This window comes from Rosa rugosa, chromosome 1, assembly GCF_958449725.1.
Source record: "Rosa rugosa chromosome 1, drRosRugo1.1, whole genome shotgun sequence".
Classification (NCBI taxonomy): domain Eukaryota; kingdom Viridiplantae; phylum Streptophyta; class Magnoliopsida; order Rosales; family Rosaceae; genus Rosa; species Rosa rugosa.
Window position 1 is genome coordinate 43,267,936 of NC_084820.1, and position 21,962 is coordinate 43,289,897.

A 21,962-nucleotide genomic window follows, 5' to 3' on the forward strand; every position below is an offset into this window, starting at 1 on the left:
TGAGAAGCATTGATGTTTGGACCACACAAAGAGAAGTGTTGAAGGAAACCCAAATTATGTGAACATGATTACTTATTCAAATTGTAATATGATAGAATTAATGAGATTTCTGGTTTATATATGTAATCTTCCATATAAAAAACCCTATTCTCAATTAAAGTATCCAGGTATTCTCTTGAATTTTTTTTTTTTAGAGAAATATTCTCTCGAATCTTTGCTGTTTTAAACAACGACAAGACAAAATTTAAAAGTGGAAAGAGAAGCATAATGCTCAATATCAGACTGCCATTCTCGGTAAAAGCAAAAAAAAAAAAAAAAAAAAAAAAAAAATTCCCATCCCCCCATTGTTTTACCATTCGCATTTTCAATTCCCATTCCCAATTCCTATTGACTTGGAAATCCGAAGTCGCGTCCACGTGAGACCACCACACTTGCTCTGATCACTTTGTGTTGAAAGTGCATGAAAATGGCACTTCGCAGCTTTACGCCTTGAAACAAATCCTCACTCTCTCTCTCTCTCTGCAAACCGAAGCAGCAGGAAATGGACGCTTTCACGAACCTGATCTGCCCTAATTCTCCCTCCGTAAGCCCCTCTCTTCAATTTCGTTCTCTTCTCATCCATTTCATATCTCCAAACGAAAGCGCCGAACTCAAATTCTTCGAAAGCTACTAAATTCTTCGGTTTCTTTATCCCTGATTGTGAATTTTTGGTGACATCTGATTCAGATATGGGACGGAAATGGACTTTCCAAGTGCTACGGCAACATATATCCTTTTCAACTCCTTCTGTTTTGCTGTAAATTTCTGTTTCACACAGTCAAAATAATGTTACGGACTCTGCTCCTCCTTAACAATCCCTACTCTGTTAGCTTTTGGTCCTAATGTAGTCACTCTTGCTGTGATTTTCGTACTCCGAATCACTCCAAGGACCGGCACAAGAACCTGGAGGGTGGGTTTTATGTTCATATATATATATATATATATATTCTCTTTGTATAGAAGAAATTTCTGACTCTGCATCACAGTTTGTTTAGAAGATTGTTAAATGTACTGATGGCCTTATGAAATTTACTCAGATGAACTTTTCCGAGAGGTTTTTCCTGCACGTGCTTCCTGCCGTCGGAGCTTGTTTAGCATTTTTCGACATTGCTTTACTTTTAAAGAAAGATCGTGATGGTGTCTTTGTCGCAAAACATGAATGGTTGTTCAGATGTTCCCAGTTTGCTGTCTGGGTGAGGGTTTTTTGTGTTATAAGTTTTTTTTTTTGTTTTTGGAAATTACATTCTAAAATTGTGTTGTGTTATTATTTTTTGTAATAGAATTTTTCGTGTGATTCATTGGTTATTTTAAATATGCAGACAGTTGTCATACTCTTCTCAAGGTGTTTCAATGCTTGCCATATTTTTGGCAATCGCATCTTGTGTTTCTGGTGGCTTGTGAAAATGCTTTTGGCAACACTTCATTTGTTCAGAACATATCCCTCATTCAAGGTACATTTTTTTATGTAGAAGTTTCTTATAGCTGATTAAATTCCAGTCCAGGGCGGGTTGTAAAAATGCCAGTAAGTTTAAAGGAAGATATTATATAAACTATAAAGTGTAAAGGATGTCGTCCGAAAATTTTCCATTTTGTAATCGGTAAGTTTTGAATATAAGATCTATCCTGACCAGTTAGCTTTTCACCACTTATGATGCAATTGATTCGTGTGGTTGAGTCTAACTGGACTTTATATTACATATGTTTAATTGTGAAACTGCATTTCAGTACTTCAAATAGAAATTAATAGTGGCTGTGATAGCTAATACTCTGTGGCATATGCTCTTAACTCGCGTGGCGGGGGGGGGGCGGTTAGAACGGTATTTGATTATTTTTGTATATAGAATTGTATTTTATGAACTATTTTTTCTGACAGGTCTTGTTATCTCTTAAGGAGATTTGTACTGTTTCATTGGACGTCATTTTTGGTATATCAATTAACATCATCAGAATGAAGAGGGCATCATCCAACAGAAGGTGTGAGCTGTTTAATTAGTACTCTCACCCCTCTTCCTCCTCCAAAGCTCTTTCTTTATGATCATAGTTACATAGGATAGATCGACAGTTCCCACTGTATATTGTTCATACCTCTCAGCTCCTCATGGAGTAGGGGTTGATTGAGAACTTATAATATAATTATCATCCAGATACAGGATTAACTCATCTGCATAGCCTGTATCATTGCACAAAGATACTGTCTGGATGACCTATATATTAATGTAATTGCAGTTGATGAGTTGGGCATGATCATAACATCTTTGCTCTCGAATCCCAATCGAAATTTTCAACTTTTACATTACGATACCCTGTAGGATCATACTCTGGGTTGCATCAATGTTTTATTATTATTATTATTTTTTTTTAGCTTATTGCGGAATAATTATAGCATCCTATTTATATAAACATCTTACAAAATTTGAATTATTTAATTTGTTTGTTAAAAGTGGTCCTAATAAAATGCAAGTTTTGGATGGTAAAATAATAAATGTGATATGTGATTGGTCATACAATCGTTGGTTTCATAAATGTTTTTTTATATGATATTCTTTAGTTTTTGTATAATATAACATATTCATCATTGCATTCTTTAATTGATATCCTTCAACTAAATGCAGTTCAATGGAAGATTCACTACTTTCTGCTGACATGGACCTCGAGGAAGGTTCTCTCAAGGACTCTGTAAGTTATATGCCACCAAATTACTTGATATTATTCTCTGTTCTTTCAATTGTGGTGTTAGAGTAACCTTCTTTCCATTGTTTGGTAGTTCATAATTAGATACAGTCATACAGGTAATATCATTACTTATTTTCTTGCCATTCCCTATAATTTCCTTTTGTTTTTTTTTTCTCCTTGAAGCTCTTCCTTGGATTCCATAATTTTTGACTAAGTCCGTATGTTTAAGGATTTGATTTTTTCCTTGGGTTTTGTATGCTGTTTTCTGTTTCTGCTTTACACTAGGATAAATATAAAGGTAGATGCTGATATGCTTTAAGCACAAATTCCATAACAATGCTATACTTGATGAATGCATACTTCATTGCTTTAGCATTTTGTAGGATAAATTCTGAGTCAATGCATAGAAAACAGCAAATCAACACCTTAACTTCAAGGATCATATTATCTACCACAAATTTTGCATCACCTATATCAATCATCAGTGAGCATAAGATATAATATGGTAGTGCAAGAGAGTGATTTCTTCAGCATTTCTCTTATAGATTAAGAAGACTAAAATAGAAAGATGACAAGAAAAGTTTAGGAACATCTTTTTGTACAGTGACTCGATCAAAGTGTTAAGCCAAAAATGATAAAAAAAAAAATATATACATTACATTCAGCTCATAACTTCCATGCAATCAAGAAATATTAATCTCAAAAATTTGATGCTGGTTATGTACTTCAGTAGCTGTTCGATGTTTAAGTTGAAATTGTTGAGAGCGAGATGCCTCCCTCTGTGCTATTTGTTTTAGGCTTCTTTTGTGGCAAGCTCATATTTACCATCTTGTATTGATTTTTAAAGGGCGACAATCAGAGCTATTTCAATCTTATGACATTCAGATCGATCACTTCTGTGATGAGTCATGGTGTCACAAAGCAGCTTGAATTTGAAGATTTGCTTCAACTTCCCACTGATATGGACCCTTGTTCCTGTCATGATGCATTATTTAGCTGTTGGAAATCCCAACAGAGTAGTTGCCCTGATCCATCCCTGTTTAGGGCAATCTGTTCTGCATATGGATGGCCATACGTTCGTCTGGGCTTGTTAAAGGTACCCTTTTTCTGTGAATGAGTTTCACCCCTATCTGCTTTCAAGTACCATAATTGGTGGAAGTGTATATAGTTTTGTACATATTCTGGTAAATTTGTCACTGCTTTTAGTTCATGATAAGTTTTTCTTTATGATGTTACAGAAAAAGTAAATAGTGTTTTTTCCAACTGTCTTACTTTCAGAAATTATTCTTTATTTTTTTATTTTTTGTAAAATTGTGTTCTTCGCTTGTAGTTAGTTGTAGAAATAGGTTCCTACTTATTTCTTTTTTTTTGTAGTGTTGTTTGAGTGACGCTGCTTTATAAATTTTGAAAGAATTACTAGACACTGCACGTGTGTATTGGCCTTCCTTTTGTTTCTTACTGGGAGGCCTGAGGATGGGAGTAAAGGTCTACAGTTTTTTTTTCAGTTAGAGGGACAGTTAGTTGATTGCAAGCAAGAGAAAGACCAATTTATTGGAATACAAATGGCTGCTATCTAATACAGAGAAGTTTTGGAGTGAATCTAATTGTTAATGAAATTTTAAGCTTGATATCTTATTGTCTTCAATTTCCTACATACTTTCATTAGTAGGCAAATTAAAGATTAGCTTTTTAAAATATAATATTCTGAATTGTCAGTCTCCAGGTACTTAATGATTCTGTTGGTTTTGCTGGACCGTTGCTTCTCAATAAGCTAATTCGCTTCCTTCAACAAGGTTTTTCATAAGTTGTTGGATTTACAGTATTTACTTACCATCTTTATCTTGGATGAAAAACAATTATAATGTTAAACATGCTACTCTATGTTCACAGAATTTGTCACTGTTGTGTTTCTTTCAGGTTCGCAGAATTTGGATGGCTATGTTCTTGCAGTATCCTTGGGCCTCATATCTATCTTTAAGTAATACTCTGATTCTTGAACTTTAATGACATGGTTAATGCAGTTTTTATTGTCTCCCTATTCTTGTCTCCCCCTCTCCCTCTCCCTGCCTCTTCCATCCTTATCCCACCCCCTACATCTACGTTTTGATATTGCAGCTAGTGTGAGTGCTCTATACCTATAAGATAAGACATCAGATATAGTTTTTTTTAATTTTTTTTTATTTATTTATTTTGTTGAAACAAGGGCTGGAACCCAGTCCAGCAGGGAGGCTGGACCAGCTCGCGTAAATGAGCAGTAGATTAAACAGAGTACTAGTGGACATAGTGCCTAAACCCCAGGAAATAGAGGGCACAGAGTAATCTTTATCTATAGCATCCATGAGCCAATCAGGCCCATCGTCTAGCCAAAAATGGATCTCTCTCATGCAGCACAAAGTGAGCAATTGTATGAATAATTACATTAGATTTGAATATAGTTATTTGTATTTGGTTAATGATGTATAAGTCTTTATCGATTCATGATTGTTATCACATCCATAGGGCACTTTGTGGTCTTATTATTAACTGCTAAATCTTATAGAACTAGACAATTGTCAACCTCTTTAATCTGTACATCCACTTTTCGCTTTTTAACATGGGTAAAAAGAAGGCTGATTTAAGCGTATGTGATACCATTTGAGGGCAGACCTCCCTTGTTTAGGTTACCCTGAAGAGCCCTCCCTTATCTGTTAAGTCTCCCATCTTTGGTGAAGGCAGGTTTAAATCTTTAGGTTGTTGTTATTGGCACAATTGACCTATTAGTAAGTTCACTTTATGGCGTAGCCTGCACAAAGTAAATTATTGTTGAATGCCTATTTAGTTATTGTCACCAACAAAGGATTATACTAAACCTAGTTCTTTGTCCTATGCTCCCTATTCTCCTAGTTCTTTGTTCTTAAACTTGTTCCTGAAGAGTGACTGCTTTTGATGTCTTTTACTTTGCTAGATGTATACTTACAGTTCATCTATATAAAAGACCTTTTTTCTTTGTAGATACAACTTTTTCTGACAGTAAAGTTGAATACTTTTTTTTTTTCTCCCAATTTTTCAGATCGTTTTTGGATACACAATATACTTTTCATCTTTCAAAATTGAAGTTAAAGCTACGATCTAGTATCATGACAGTTATATATCAGAAGGTATGTTTTTCCTCTGTCCGTTCCATTGAATTTTTTGGACATGCAATTATATAACCGAGAGAAAATAATTGTGCACAGTCAATTAATGCTATGTTTTTCTTTTGGAATATAAACAACTTTTATTGAACAAAAAACATGATATAAGAAAGGGGACAAGTGTTGCCAACAGAAAAAAAAAAAAAAAAACTCGGTACTCATTTTTACAATACCAAAAAACAAGATAATTCCCTCACTTCCTCATCATTTAAATTTCTTTTGAACGCAATCTCAATTCACCTGGAAAGTGATTTGGTGAACCAAATCAATCTATTGTTGTGTTATGCGATCTTGATAGTCTGAAGAGAAAGCTATGGTAACATATCATTTGAAAGGATCCTATTATCTGAACCTTTTTCAAGATGATGATGAGGGCATTGCTCATTCGTCATTCAATTACATTAGCTGGACCGGTAGGACTGAGGGAAATATTTCATTGTTCAAAAATCATCAGTAGGATTTCGGACAAAAAAAAAATTCAGTAGGATTTGTTTGTGATCTGTAAGGCAATACAAAAGTTGGTAAACTAAACACTGTACCCACCTTTTCTCTTTTTTAGTTCTCATGAGAAATGTTTATAGTAGTTTGCATGACTCGGGAGAGTTGAAATCTGTGTGTTTTAGAGATAGTTGATGCTTCCAGGTTGAAATAATGATGCATTGCATTATCCAGCTTCCGCTTCTTCTACTTGCTGAAGATTTATATTTCTGTTAAATCATCTGTGTAATAATGCTTAAGTAATATGTTCTAATCTGAACTCTGTATACTGGAAATGTTGTTGGAAATATGGTGAGCTTCCAAAAATGAGGTGCATGCATGTGTGGGTTTTTTTTTTCTTCCGTCTTCTACCCATCTAGGTCTTTTATATACGTTACTCCCGTTGCTTTATCTCAAGTTTAGTTTGGATAAGTTCAGTAGGGAGGATTGATCTGTTAAGCAAGAAACCTTCTGCTTTTGGCAGAGGAAAAAAGGCCAAAGTCCTTTGGGGTTGTGGGGTATTAGCATGCTCTGGGTGGTTTGGATGGAAAGAAATGAGAAAATGTGGTGAAGAGTTTTGGGAGAGAGTTAGGTTCTGGACGTCGCCTTTCGGCTTCTGTTTCCAGGGAGTGTTAAGAATTTTACTTTGTCATCTATTATGTTAGATCGGAAAGCAGCCGCAGTTTAGTATCTTTGTCTAGGCTGGTTGTTTAGCTTTTCTTTTGTGGACTCCTTGTCCACCTTGTTGTACTATGCTTTTTTTTTTGTGTTTTCAATGAAAGCTGTGTCTCTTTAAATAAAGAAGTTTATTTTGTCTCCCAGTGCCTCTGTGTCAACCTAGCAGAGCGATCAAAGTTTACCGAGGGGGAAATTCAGACATTCATGGCCATAGATTCTGATCGCATTGTCAACTTAAGTAACAGTGTCCATGATATGTGGAGGTAAGAGCTTTTTTATTGCATTTGTCACATATCTTATGCCTTTACTTTCTGTATGTCCATTCGTTTTCACTTAGGCTTCAAAGGTATAACTAATGTATCATTTATTATGTTTATTCATTCCTTGTTTAGTTTTGATTTTGATGTTCTTCTTCTTCTTCTTCTTTTATTTTTTCTTTATTTTTATTTTATAATGATCTTCGCATTATAAAGTTGAAGATTCCCATACCGGAGGATCCAAATATATTACCTTCATTTCCCCTTTTATATATTTTAGCATTCTCCATCCGATACTTCCGTCAGTGAGATTAGTGAAATGGAGTATTATAGCATGCCAAGGGAAGTGATTACGTAGGCTGTTTATACATTTTATTTGGGGTTGGTCCATGGCAAAGGAGCTTGAAAGTGGCAACACAAGTTTTCATAGGCCTGGTACCGGTTTACAAATAAAGTGACAATTACAGTGTGTTTTCGATAACAAAGCATACACAAGTGTCTACACAAAAGGACACTAGACAACTGAAATATAACATACCTGCTACAATGAATAATGATGTTCCACACCTATCTACCATATCAATCAGAGTATCACCTATGGCTGAAGTGTTATTTTCTTTTCTGTCTAGTCAAAGATTTATGTAGTAATTACTCTATTAGCTATTGAGAAAAGCAGAATGGACCAATTGGTTGTAATCACCATTCTAAAAAGGTCAATGTTGTCTAGATCCTGATATGATTCTCTTTTTACTGTTTTTATAAATTAATATTGTAGCTTACCAGTGGTAGTTTTTGTTCGGTTAATAACGATGCTCATTTCTGTAAATCATATGGTTGAACTACTAACTAAAGTTATTGTTGTTGTTGTTATTATTATTATTATTATTAATTTAAATTTTTTTTTCTTATAACTTGGCTTATAATTGTTATTTTTTAGATGAAATCACTAGGCCATTGTGTTCTCAGTATCCTTGTGAGAAGTTTGTGAATTAGTGGCTTGATCTCCTATGTTTGGTTTACTGACCACCCTATTTCAATGAATGTTTCAGCTTGCCTTTACAAATTGGGCTGGCTTTGTTCCTTTTGTATACACAAGTCAAATTTGCATTTGTTTCTGGGCTTGCAATTACCATTGCATTAATACCAGGTACATTCAGAATCTCATTCTTGCATGGTGTTTGGGATGAGCAGGCCACAGTTCTAGTTTTATTTAAGCATTTACGTTATTAAATTATTTGAGATGATGCAAAACTCTTATGCAGTAATGAAAAGACCATTTAACTTTCTATAAAGTAAGCAGTGTGCGGACCTAAAAGTTACTGTCAATATGTACATAGTTTGGTTGGTATATCTTGCAGTAAGAGTTGTTGTATGGCTGGAAGGATTTTAATTTAGTTTCGTAATCCTCATCACAGTGGATTTTTTAGTCCTTTATACCTGTGAATGGAGCTTGGATGTACTGTTACTTGGAAATATGTTAACTTTGGAGTCGATCTCTAGATGTAGTTTTGTTCTGATTGAACTCTTCTTTTATTTTGTTTTGTTTATTTTTTCTCCGGTAGTGAATAAATGGATATCTACATTGATTGCAAGAGCTACAGTGAAAATGATGAAGCAGAAGGATGAGAGGTACATGCACTATTTTTTAATTTTAATTTTATTTTCTCTCATCTATGTGACAGTATAAGCTTTCTCTGAACTTAGTGGTTGCTTCAAAGAAATCAGATTTGTAGTATGCAGTAACAGTTGTCACAGCATTTAATTTTATAGGAAGCAGGTGAACAATGTATATCAAAACCAACAAAAGGAAAATGCTACCAACACTCCCACCTCATGCGTGGGCTTGGAAATGCATGTCTTGAGGCACACCTGAAATGGAAATGAAATATTAATCTTACAATAGTTACCAGGATGATTGAATTGTAAACATCTAACAAGAACCCAAACCCTGACACCAATCTAAGTTGCTCCCAATCCCCAAGTTAAGAAGAATTATGCATCTGAGCCTATTAGGCAAACACAAATCACTTACTGAATTCCATGATCACTGTAATTTGAAATCTCCAGTACGAAATTAAGTGACATTTAGTTTATAGTTATGGTGGTTAAGCATGCTAAAAATTGCTATTATTGAGTTGAATACAATATTCATATATTCTTTCACATAGGATTTATTTTGACAGGCTCCCAGATCTGTATGAAATACCTCTGTTCACCTTAAATAAAATGTCTCAGGTTTACAAAATTTCTAGTGTTATTTGGAGAAATAATGGCATATTTTTTGTCCCTGTAATTGGATAATTTTTCACTTCCATCCTTTTAGTTCCAATGTTGTATCTTATAATCTCAGACATTCACTGGACCCCGAAAGTGTAAGCTATTAGACAATGAGCCAAAACTACATATTAGGCTAATGTTAGTATCTGGGCTCCTCGGCAGGATCAGAAGGACGGGGGAACTTTTGACATATATCCGCACTTTGAAAATGTATGGTTGGGAGCTCCTGTTTTCTAGCTGGTTGATGGAGACAAGATTATCAGAAGTTATGCACTTAACTGTATGTTTCTACTCTAATTCTTGGAGTAGCCAAGAGAATACCAATTAATGAGACATTCTTCTTTTTCTTTTATTTCTTGAAATTAGCTGCATGAAATAATGTTTGATTTCCTTACATTTTTCAGACACGGAAGTACTTGGATGCCTGGTGTGTATTTTTTTGGGCCACGACACCAACTCTTTTTTCTCTTTGTACATTTGGACTTTTCACATTGATGGGGCATCAACTTGATGCTGCAACGGTACTCACTGTTCTGCTAGCTTATACATACTCAGATCTTCTAAGTTTTTTTTTTCTATGCATTTGATGTGCGAGCAAAGTTCCAATTATAAAGTTTATTACTAAACACTATATAATTAAGAGTTTGCCTTTCTGTAAGAAATGCAAAACCGCAAATGCAATTTTAGGTTATTATCCTTTGATTTTGATTTTTTTTGTTTTTTGTTCTTTTTTATAATGTTGAATGATTAAGTGTCGTCGGTTATGTCTTTAAGGATTCCTAAGTGCAATAGTGCATTAGTTTGAGGCAGGAGTTATTCTAATTTCTCTCTAAGGAGTGATTCCTAGAACACTTCCAGTGTGAAGCTCGGAGTTTCTATCTCTTTTTATATTTTATTATTGTCTGGATGCTGCCTAATAAAAATGTGAGGAAAAGCTCATCTTCTGCAAAATTTCAACTGCAGGTCTTCACTTGTGTTGCTCTGTTTAATACTTTGATATCTCCTCTAAACTCATTTCCGTGGGTCATTAATGGGTTAATTGATGTAAGTTTTCTTATTCCTTCAGTTTGAAGTGAAGGTTTTATTTGTTTTCCTATTATTATTTTCTATTTCTTATAACTTTTGCAATTGTGTATTGAAATCATACTTTCTCTTTACTCTATAACAGGCTGTCATATCTGTCAGACGGTTGAGCAGGTTCCTGTCTTGCTCTGAGCGCAAGTCAAAGCTGGAAAAGACAGCCGATGCGTCTTCACCATATTTCTCCAATGATCAGTGTGAATTTACCTTTGAAGATATGGCTGTTGTGTTTGATGATTCATCTTGTTCCTGGTCAAGCAGCGACGAAAAGGAATTGAATTTGGTGCTGAATCATGTAACTCTAGGTATTCCAAAGGGTTCCTTCATTGCAGTAATTGGAGAGGTCAGGATAAGTGAATAAATTTAAATCACTGCATATCTGATACCTTGTTGGAATTGCATTAAACAATGGATTGATAACTTGTTTTACTATTGGTTTCACAAAAGTCTTCTATAATAAGTCAGACATGATCATTTCTATTCTTGTGGACTATCTCATCTAGGAGTTTCTTTTCATCATCATTATGGGACTAGGCTAGATTTCACCATCTTTTATGCTACATTAAGACAAGATCAACAGTATGTTTCTACTAATAGATTAAATATCTCCCACCGACTCCATGTAAAACCTAAAAATTGAGAGTACTAGAGTGAAGTTGTCATACTTCATGTCATAAAGGTTTTGAAGATGCAATTTGGTGCTTGAGAGACAAGAACGATGACCAAGTCTAGGTATCTTATATGTCAAGTGTTAACTGATGATAATAGTTTGGACTTATTATCCCTATGGTGCAGTTCTCTGGTGGACTTGTATAGTAATTAGGCAATAGACTCCTCTGTAGTTGTACCAAATTGAGGCTTTGGCCATAGCAAGAAATTTCTTTCACACAATTTGTTAATAGTAACACAATTTTGTACGTAGATAACTGGAAATTTTTCTTGAATATTAAAATATTTGATATGAACTTTTCCTCCTGCATATAGGATTTAATTTGACATCTATTGCATTTACCATTTCTCAGGTTGGTTCAGGTAAATCATCATTGTTGAATTCCATATTGGGGGAAATGCAACTTGTCCATGGATCAGTATATTCTTGTGGATCTATAGCATATGTACCACAGGTTTGTAGACTAGTCCTAGTGCTGTTTGTGGACCTCAATTCTTGTGAGATATAATTTCATGCTTGCCTCTGCATTTTGAGATTGTAGGTCCCATGGATTCTGTCTGGAACAATCCGTGACAATATACTGTTTGGAAAGCAATACGATCCCAAAAGGTATGATTCTTTCAAATAATGAACTTGGCTGATATCCCTCCTTTACCCCAAAAATGAATCAATTTCTAACTGTATGTTCCATTAGTCATATTTAATTTCCTTTCATTTTACATTTTCGGTTCATATCCACAAATTAGGATCCTGCTCGTCTTTGATAGTTTGGAATTAATAACAGGCTGCTGCTGAAATTTTAGGGACTAAGGCAATAAAAAATTGGGGGTTCTTTGCTTTTTGTTGCTTAAAAATAACTTTCAATAATTTGAAAGCATTACTCATATGTGGAGATTTAAATAATACTGCAACAATTGAAATAGAGAAGTGACTTATCATAGAACTGGATTGTTGGGAATCTAAAGTTAAACTTTAGAGATATTATTAATTCCATTGCATACAGCTGAGCTAGGAAATAGGTTACTCAGGACAACTTTGACTCAACAATCTAGGGTAAGCCGGGCTTCACTTTCTTCTAATTAGGAACATGATTCTCCATTTTCCTGTGAAGCAGAGATGATCTTATATTTGTCTTCAAGGGGAATGTTTATACAAGTTACTAACTGTGAACCTTCTTTTTTATCAATAGATACACGGATACTTTAGAGGCAAGTGCTTTAGATGTTGATATTTCAATAATGGTTGGAGGTGACATGGCTTATATTGGAGAAAAAGGAGTCAACTTGTCAGGTGGACAGAGAGCTCGAATTGCTCTGGCAAGGTTACTCCAACACTCTGTACCGAATGTGTCTAGCTAGGAATCAGTTCCAAGCCCCAAATGTCCTTTCCAAGTTCTTTTCACGACTCATTGAATTTGTACATTGTGGAATTGCAGGGCTATTTATAATGGCTCCGATATGTTTATTCTTGATGATGTCCTCAGCGCAGTTGATGCAAGAGTTGCTCGTTGTATTTTATACAATGCAATTTTGGGTCCACTAATGAAAAAGCAAACTCGTGTGCTTTGTACACATAACGTTCAGGTTATCTCTATGCTTTTCTGATTTTTTTTGTTCCCTTCTAATTTTTTGTTTCAGAAGGGGCAATCAGCCCAGAAAGAAAGCAACAGAAAGAAAACTAGCCAGCATTGCTGGCACTAATTTTGTTGTTGTTATTATTATTTATTCATTTATTTATTTTATTTTATTTTAGTTTACTTAAATTGAACATAGAAACATCACTAGGACGACATCTCTCTGAATGTGTTTAAAGTTTCTCACATTAACTTGGAATGCAGTTTCAAAAGTAAATCAGAACCATAAAAGATCATTCCAATTTAGTTTTATGAGAATATTGACTATCAAGTTTAGACTATTTATCGTGTTGGAATTCTATACTGAGAAATCTAGAATTTCGATTATATAATATAGTCTGATAACTCGGCTATTTTTCTTTTTTTTCAATTTGTCGTTTATATAAGCTCCAGCTTCCCAAATGGATTCATTCTTATTTCATATTCTGTTGATTTGCTGCAGGACAATTTTCTAAATTCAGACCTTTCGTATCTAGCATGTTTTAGTTTTCCTGTATTATTCAGGAAGTTGAATGCTGAGTATATTAGCAAGTAGCATCTTCAAATCATGGGAATCTGTTCTGTGCTTCCATTAATTGGAACTTTTGCAAGTGAAAAATTGTGCTTATTTATTTTACAGGCAATATCTTCTGCTGATACAATTGTCGTTATGGAAAAAGGACATGTAAAGTGGGTGGGACCTTCTGCTTGTTTGCCAGCTTCTTCATATTCAGCATTCTCTCCACTGAATGAATTTGATAAATTCTTACTGAATGAAGGAAAAGAGTGCAATGTAGCTGCAGATTCTCTCACAAAAGACCAACAAAACCTTCCCTTAGAGAAAGATATTGTGCCTGCTGCAGAGGGAAGACAAGATATTATTGAAGTTGAGGCGCGGAAAGAGGGAAAAGTAGAACTTTCTGTCTACAAGTAAGTAAAAGATTTGCAAATTAACACTCTAACATCAATATTTTTACCATCTATTAGTTTCTTTTAATGATTCGTTAGTCATTTTACTTTTTTAGGAAAGTTTATGGGTAACATTCCTGCATGTCAGATATTACAAAAAGGAAAAGTTTGTTGTGGCTGTGAATATAATTTGGGTTTTCCAAATTCATGTTTGCATTATCTTCTTGCAGGAATTATGCTACGTTTACTGGTTGGTTCATTTCTGTTGTAATATTTCTATCAGCAATCCTAATGCAAGCTTCTCGTAATGGAAATGATCTGTGGCTGTCATATTGGGTTGATACAACAGGAAATAGTCAGAAAGGATACTCTACATCCTTTTATCTGGTAAATGGCTACCCCTGTTTTCTATTATTATGGCATGATTTATCGTTTTTTCCTTGAGACAGATGGATTAAAAGTTTTTTTCCAGAGATCCTATTCGCTTTTTCAAATAGTATAAGACTTCAAAAGATAAATTAACAGGCTTTTACAAGAGACAGTTTTATTAAATTAAGAGATTTTGAATCAGCAGATGGTCATGAGAAAGAATTAATTTGTAATATAACCTGGCACTTAGTCATACTGTCTCTCCTCTAGTTTTTTCCTTGTGATTTTGGCCATTTTCTACTTGGGTCCCTGTAGTTACAGTTTTTGCAATTAATGTTAAACGGAAAAAAATCCAACAATCAATTCCAAATTTGTCATTGTTCCACTAAATTATTATTAGGATTCCAAAAAAAAAATTGTTTTATAATGTAATTAGAGCTGTCTTCTAGTAGTATAGTTTCCTTTTTGGTTGACACTATCAAAAGTTAAAAACGTAATTACAATAGAAAAGTAGGAAACATGAAAACCCCCTAAACAAAGTAGGATGCAAATATTCTTTCAACCCTAATTCTCCATGGTTCTCTTCCTATCGTCTTTATACAATAATAAAAAATATCAGCAATGATTTTTTTTTTTTTTTTTTGTTTGATAGTGATTTACATTATAATTCTGTCAAGGACACAGAGGTACGATCCTATAGAACAAATCCTGTTCAACTAAGGTCGTATTTTGCTGTGTAACTAATTTTACCGTTTTTGGTTGAAAATTTAAGTGCTGAACTTACCTTTTATACAGCTACAATCTGGATAACAGATAATGCATTTATTTGAAAGAAAAATGTGGGAACCTGAATATGATAGTTAGATGCTTTTATCTTTTCTTCTGAATTTTTTGAGTTATACAGGTTATACTGTGCATCTTTTGTACTGCAAATTCAGTTCTTACATTAGTGAGGGCCTTCTCATTTGCATATGGTGGCTTACAAGCTGCAGTTAAGGTGCATGATACACTGCTGAAAAGGCTTATCAATGCACCTGTTCAATTCTTTGATCAGACACCAGGTGGAAGGATACTAAACAGGTTAGAATTCCTTTCCGCTGTTCTTCATTTATTAACTATACTTCAATATTCTACTTATTCTTTTTATTTTGTAGGCTATCTTCAGATCTATACACAATTGATGATTCTCTTCCCTTCATTCTCAACATTCTCCTAGCCAATTTCGTTGGTCTTCTGGGAATTGCAATAGTTTTGTCATATGTTCAGGTATAGTGTAGAGTTTTGAAGATCATAATTATTTTTCTCTAAATCTTTTCTTCAGAATTCTGAAATTTTTTCCATTATCCTGATTTAAATGCTGCTCTAAAGGGTTTATGCTAATCTACAGGTCTTCTTCTTGCTTTTGCTATTGCCGTTTTGGTATATCTACACCAAACTTCAGGTATTCTTCATGTCTTTTATTTTATTTCATTGACATAGCCAGGGTGCAGATATAAATTTTTCAAACCATGAGAACCCTTTGAACATTTAATTAAAATATGAAACTTCAGGCCAACACCTGGAAAGATTTTATAAGACATAGTTTGCCTTGTGAAATAGGTAAATGCATTGTTCTAGGTCATGGGGGCAATGTAAAATATTGATATAAAAAACTTCAATTTTCAACCAAATGATGAGGGAAGATGGTGGAAAGTGGTTTCCTAGTTCATTATGATATGAAATTTACTTGTAATCTTTACCTATTCTCCAAATACAAGAAGCAAAATATTTCGGATTTTTTATATCATTTTCCAGCCACACCCAAACAAAGTAATGTTCAACATTCACCCTGTTAGTATAGGTATTAATTATATATATATATATATATATATATATATATATATTAATTTTTCTTCTTTTCTTTTTTTTTGCCTGAAACAAATCAACCGGAGCCTAATCTGTTTCTTCAGCATCTCAAAAATATATACTTGATGTTAATAGAAAACAGTATCATCACTCTTGGTGGAGTGTGTCACTATAACAGAACTTTCAAGTGGTATCAGAGGAAATAGAGTGATCCTTCACAGTAAGATGAGGACTATTAATTATCCAAATGCCATTAGAATTGGAACCTCGAGTTTTTGAACGATTCTGGAAAAGTTCCTTGCATCGGAGAAGAATCAGCGGACTCTGATAGGGGGACATAAATTAACTTTGGGAAAAAAGATAGTAATTTAAAACTTAATTACTGACTTGCAACATATTCACAGGCTTCTGTTTATAGTTAATTCGTAAACTAACTATTGACCCTTGATATTCCCAAATCATTCAGTATTTTTAAGTAAAGAATAATGAATCTTTAACATTCTAGGCAACTGCGTAATAGTTAAGGAGCAGAAATTTTAATCTGAAGTTTTTGCAGAACTATTTAACCAAGAATTTGAACCTTTGATTCTGATTGAATGGAAATAAAACAAAGAATTAGTTCCAAGATTCCAATTTCTGGGAACATCTCATTTTGTACTAAAACTCTTTGATGTTGATTGTTCATATTAAAATATCAAGCAATCTATTACAGAATTATTTTACAGACGTTGATTGTTCATGTTAAACTATTAGGCAATTTTGACTTGCATGCATTAACTTATCCATTTGGAAGTTGGTAAACCAACAAGATTTCACATGGTTAGACCGTTAGAGCACAAATTTGGCAGTTAAATTTCAAATTGCGCACTTTTGAATCTGATTAGACCTACAAATGTGATAGATTGCATGTCTGATCCTTAAGATCTTATCAATGTGTGAGAAATCTTTTTAATGTTAAGCTGTCTAGTCAATGAAACACTACACTTGTTGTAACCAAAAAAATTCTGCAGTTCTTCTACAGGTCAACATCTCGAGAATTGCGAAGGCTGGACAGTGTGTCTCGGTCTCCCATATATACATCCTTCACGGAGACACTTGACGGATCATCAACTATACGGGCATTCAAGTCTGAGGTAGATCATGGACTGACACGTAACAACTAACATTGTTCATCCACTGATGTCTTGCATTAGATTGTACAATTGCTTCAAAGGGAAAAAATAGAAAAACTCATGGGTACCCATGCACACACAAAGGTGCACTACCACCACCCTAAACTTGATTTTGTTTAGGAAACATAGCTTACCACTTTCATGACTCGTGAGTAGTTCCAGGCAACGAGCCTGGGAATAAAGAAGATTTGAGGAATGATCTATAGAAAATGTTGAGAGAGCTCGTAATGGCCCTAGTGGAAGTAGTGTCAAGTGCACGAGTTTTGCGCCTATTTAAGTATTATTGTGTTCTCACTTCATGTATTCATTTCAAAGTATCACTAGAATGATGTAAGTTATTCTAGTCCTTTAGTATAACAAGGTTGAGGATAACTCCTCATCTTTTATTTTTTCTTATTGTTTTTAGTGGACAGTGTTTCTTGCAAACTACCAAGATGGCCTTTTTTGTTACTTTTATTTTTTGACCATGATGAATAATGATGACTTGCTAACAGCTTGAGCTTTTGAGGTCTAGGGGTTCTGTAACATGGTATAAAAGTTCTGGTGGTAGGGTTTTCTGTATGACACTTTAAAATGAGTTAGAAACTTCCAATCCTTACTCCTTTCTACTTTTTGTTGATTTGCAAGTTGCAAGGTGGGGTTGTAGGAGGATAATAGCTTGATATACATTTTTGACCCATTTCCTAACAGCTTAAGCATCTGGGATCTGGTGGTTCATTAACTTTTCTTGTAATTATAGTGTAGTTAAAAGATATATTCCAACCAATCTTCTGGTTGTGGACAGGACTTCTTTTTGGCCAGATTCACTGACCAGGTGAAATTGTATCAACAGACTTCCTACACAGAGTTAAATGCAAGTTTGTGGCTTTCCCTACGTCTTCAGGTATAGCTGTGTTTATCTAATAAGTACTTTGCTAAATTCAAAAGTATTATACATTTACAGTATGAAGCTTTATTCCTATTATCTAAAGCAAATTGGGTACAAGTTTAGTTGCAATTGATAATTGTTTCTAAGAGCGTATGGTTGGTTTTAATGCTTAAGATTTGTTTGCTTAAAAGGAGTGGTATGTATAGTCTCTTAACTTTATGAGAAATATAATGAATATAACCTGTTAAAACAGCAGTAAAACCACAGAAATCGCTAATCCCTGGAATTGCAAAATGCGTTGAACCCTATGGTCGGCTCTAGTAGCAGGATACCTACATTTTAGGGGGAGCTTCAGACTTAAAATAATTTTTGGCCACATCCTAAGAGCTTCAAAATTTGGGAATAGTGATAGCCAAAATAGAGTTTATCATAACATTTCTTAACTAACATGTGAGCTTCTTTCAGTTGTTAGCAGCATTTATCATCTCATTTGTTGCTATTATGGCTGTTCTTGGATCTCATGGTGGATTACCAATCGGTTTCAGTACCCCAGGGCTGGTAAGCTTTTTTTAAACTTCATATATTTGACACAAAGCTTGCTACTAAAAAGAGAGAGGAGGGGAGACAGGCAAAGCTGAAATCCTTTAACCATTTCCCTCGTATCCTAATTGAAAAGAGAATTGATAGATATGCGTTCTTTTATAGGTTGGTTTGGCTCTATCTTATGCAGCTCCGGTTGTAAATTTACTGGGAAGCTTTTTGACAAGTTTCACTGAAACAGAGAAGGAAATGGTTTCCATTGAAAGAGCTCTTGAGGTACAAAGATGGACCTTCGTCTAACATATGTTCCTACTAATTACTTATGAGTTATGACTGATTTTATAGTTAACACTTAACAGTATATGGAGGTTCCTCAAGAAGAAGTTGATGGACTTCAATCTTTAAACTGCAATTGGCCATTTCAAGGACGGATTGAATTCCAAAACGTTACCTTGAGATACAAGCCATCTTTTCCAGCTGCACTTTGTGATATTAGTTTTACTATTGACGGAGGGATGCAGGTAAGAGCAGATAGCATGATACTGAATTAATTTTGTCCATTTTATTTCAATGATTAGGTGTTTGGATGTTAAACGTTAAAGTTTATTTGTTGGTCTACTAACTTTTCCTTGATTATTAATCAGGTTGGTATTGTTGGAAGGACAGGAGCTGGAAAATCTAGTGTTTTGAATGCCCTTTTCCGCCTCACACCAATATGCACAGGATGTATTCTTGTGGATGATATAAACATAGCTAATGCTCCTATCAGGGATCTTCGTGGGCATTTCTCTGTTGTTCCTCAGACTCCATTTTTATTTGAAGGATCATTAAGGTACTTGTAGTGTTAAGTACTTTTGGTTATTTATTTTCATTTGATATTGTATTCTGGGTTGTATAATTTCTATTAGCTAAAAGCTTATGACCTGTAATACATTTTGTTTGGTTACATAGACTTATTTCATCCTAATTTGTAGGGACAATCTGGATCCATTCAGGCTGAGTGATGACTATAAAATTTGGAAGGCTTTGGAGAGGTGCCATGTCAAGGAGGAAGTAGAAGCAGCAGGAGGTTTAGATATTCACCTAAGCGAATCTAGGATGTCATTTTCTGTAGGGCAACGGCAGCTTCTTTGCCTTGCACGTGCACTTCTCAAATCTTCAAAGGTAAAGTGTTCAACTTTTTCTACAGTAACGGAGAGAGTGCAATAATGCCCGAAGAAGAGCACAACAAAATAACCATAATGTGAATTGCAATGTATATATCAAATCACTTCTCTAAGTTTCTTAATTATTCAATTTTACACGAATTTTTGTTGTTTCTAAGCAGCACCTTCATTATTGCACTCTGTACAGATAAATCAGGCTTTTGTATTACCAAGGATCCATTTAACATGAATCAGTGGTACCTCCTAGTTGTGTTTCCAACCTATTCAATCTGGTTAAAGTGCTTCGTTTGAATGAACTTCTAGATTTCAGAGATATTGACCTCATCCCTTCTTTTCAATCTTCTTCTTGAGCAAACTAAAATTTCTTAAAGTGCACTTGATTCAAATTTACATGTCTATACTGTTATTCTGAGAATCAAAATGGAGAATGCTTTTCTAAATTTTTAATCAATCCACAAATTATGACTTAAATATACAGTTTGGCCTTGCAATAGAAATATCTAAGTGGAGATGTGGTTATGCGGGATCAGTTCTGTTGCATGGTTACTTTTGGGGAGGGATATTTTATTTTATTTAAAGAGGAAGACTAACACTAAATTTTCAGGTCCTTTGTCTGGATGAATGCACCGCTAATGTGGACACTCAAACAGCATCTACCTTACAAAAAACCATATCTAGTGAATGCAGTGGCATGACAGTTATCACAATTGCTCATCGTATTTCCACCGTTTTGAATATGGATAATGTCCTGATCCTCGACCATGGTATCCTGGTAAGTCATACGGACTTTTCAGTACCCTTGTGTACTTGTATCTTTGCCGTTATTTTCTATCAATTATTTACATGAAGAAAATAAAACTGTTTGAAAGAAAAGTGAAGACATCTATTAAAAAGTTCAATGATAATTCATGTGGCATGTGTTTGATACTTTGATTACGTCCCCAGTGATGAACACTTCCTGACTTTATAGTTGAGGGCAACCATTTAATGAAACAAATCCTGTAATACTCCAATTGAGAAAATATAAATATGAAACAAATCCTGTAATACTCCAATTGAGAAAATATAAATTTTGCTATGTGATGACTCGGAGTATCTTGTTCCAACTTCCAAGTCCTTTAAATTTACTGGAAAATGTCCTTGAAAAATCCTTATACCTTCTTGTTGCCCCCTCTGTAGGTTGAACAAGGAAATCCGCAGGCTCTCCTACAAAATGAGTTCTCCAGATTTTCCAGTTTTGCTAAAGCATCTACAATGTGATTACCCAAGTACTGCTGTTCTCATTGCTGAGTTCTTGCAATCAGCTGGTTTGACCTACAATAGAAGCTATATTATTGTAAGTTAGTACCTTCTTAATCCTCAACGTGAGTTAGGAATCAATCAATTGTCACTGTTAAATATAGCTAAGTTACTATGAAGATTAGCATCATCTGATGAATGAATCTGTAAGTGACTTCTTGTTAACTGCTTCTGAAGCTGAAGGTACAAAACTAGCTGTAACCCTTTTTTATTTTAGTAAAAATGATGACTTTAGGGAAATGAAATTCACTCCTCATTTTACAATCCGCACTCCATGTTTCATTTTTTAGTATCTTAAGTTTTGTCTTTTTATAGTGTGGATTGTAAAAATGTGATGTTAATGTACTAAAAAAAAACATGGAGTGTGAATTGTAAAATGGGGAGTCTGAATTTCACTCCCCTAACTTTATTATCAAGTTGGTAACATTACAAAGGAACCTGCCATGAAGTGGCTCATAAATATAAGTTTTCCACACATAATTCTACACTTAGTATGCCTGTTCACTTAGAAATACTTAGAAAAATATGAGTACAGTAAAAATAAAATCAGAACTCTCAAATCTAATGGTGTTATCACTGTAACTACATCAAAATACAGTCTCCTCATCCAGTCGATCTAGTGAAGCTTGCCTCAGAGCTGCACTCACCACCTTATTTGTTGATTTTTTGCCCTTAGGGGATGAGTGACTCCCAACATGAGCCAAATTAGGATCCTTCTCCGTAGGCACCATTCATTTCCCATAGGGGATGATTTCTTCCCCATGGAAGAAGCATGCGATTTCATTTTGGAGCTTGAAGACACGTTGGCCCTCAAAGCACCACCAATCAGTCGGTTCTCTCTTCCTTTTCTGGCCGTTG

At 34.6% G+C, this 21,962-nt stretch overlaps 1 protein-coding gene across 3 annotated transcripts; it reads left to right on the top strand.

The window, feature by feature from the left end:
• Positions 1 to 369: 369 nt before the first annotated feature.
• On the top strand, positions 370 to 21,516 carry LOC133725005 (ABC transporter C family member 13). 3 transcript variants are annotated; one of them, XM_062151999.1, is made up of 36 exons: positions 370 to 583; positions 727 to 767; positions 862 to 949; positions 1,077 to 1,232; positions 1,359 to 1,490; positions 1,913 to 2,013; positions 2,652 to 2,715; positions 3,560 to 3,808; positions 4,436 to 4,505; positions 4,630 to 4,690; positions 5,762 to 5,849; positions 7,185 to 7,303; positions 8,347 to 8,444; positions 8,860 to 8,926; positions 9,737 to 9,854; positions 9,979 to 10,095; positions 10,538 to 10,618; positions 10,743 to 10,997; positions 11,677 to 11,778; positions 11,866 to 11,933; positions 12,514 to 12,645; positions 12,760 to 12,907; positions 13,577 to 13,866; positions 14,076 to 14,232; positions 15,119 to 15,294; positions 15,369 to 15,480; positions 15,602 to 15,655; positions 17,070 to 17,192; positions 18,016 to 18,114; positions 18,565 to 18,657; positions 18,805 to 18,915; positions 18,999 to 19,160; positions 19,284 to 19,471; positions 19,614 to 19,803; positions 20,410 to 20,577; positions 20,985 to 21,516. In XM_062151999.1, exons 1-36 carry the CDS (start codon positions 542 to 544, stop codon positions 21,063 to 21,065), a joined length of 4,401 nt encoding a protein of 1,466 aa, XP_062007983.1. In that variant the 5' UTR covers positions 370 to 541; the 3' UTR covers positions 21,066 to 21,516. The 3 variants fall into 3 exon arrangements, with proteins under 3 accessions (XP_062007983.1, XP_062007984.1, XP_062007985.1); XM_062152000.1 differs by lacking the exons at positions 370 to 583; positions 727 to 767; positions 862 to 949; positions 1,077 to 1,232; positions 1,359 to 1,490 and having other exon boundaries at positions 1,939 to 2,013; positions 3,598 to 3,808; XM_062152001.1 differs by lacking the exons at positions 370 to 583; positions 727 to 767; positions 862 to 949; ... (5 more) ...; positions 4,436 to 4,505; positions 4,630 to 4,690 and adding an exon at positions 4,916 to 5,116.
• The last annotated feature ends 446 nt before the right edge of the window (positions 21,517 to 21,962 follow it).

What these genes read in the sequence shown, in the direction of transcription:
- LOC133725005 (XM_062151999.1), top strand. Translation starts at nt 542, where the DNA reads ATGGACGCTTTCACGAACCTGATCTGCCCTAATTCTCCCTCC. An exon ending in AAGGTTCTCTCAAGGACTCT is followed by an intron (nt 2,716 to 3,559) that starts GTAAGTTATATG and finishes TGATTTTTAAAG; the next exon opens with GGCGACAATCAGAGCTATTT. An exon ending in AGTGTCCATGATATGTGGAG is followed by an intron (nt 7,304 to 8,346) that starts GTAAGAGCTTTT and finishes TGAATGTTTCAG; the next exon opens with CTTGCCTTTACAAATTGGGC.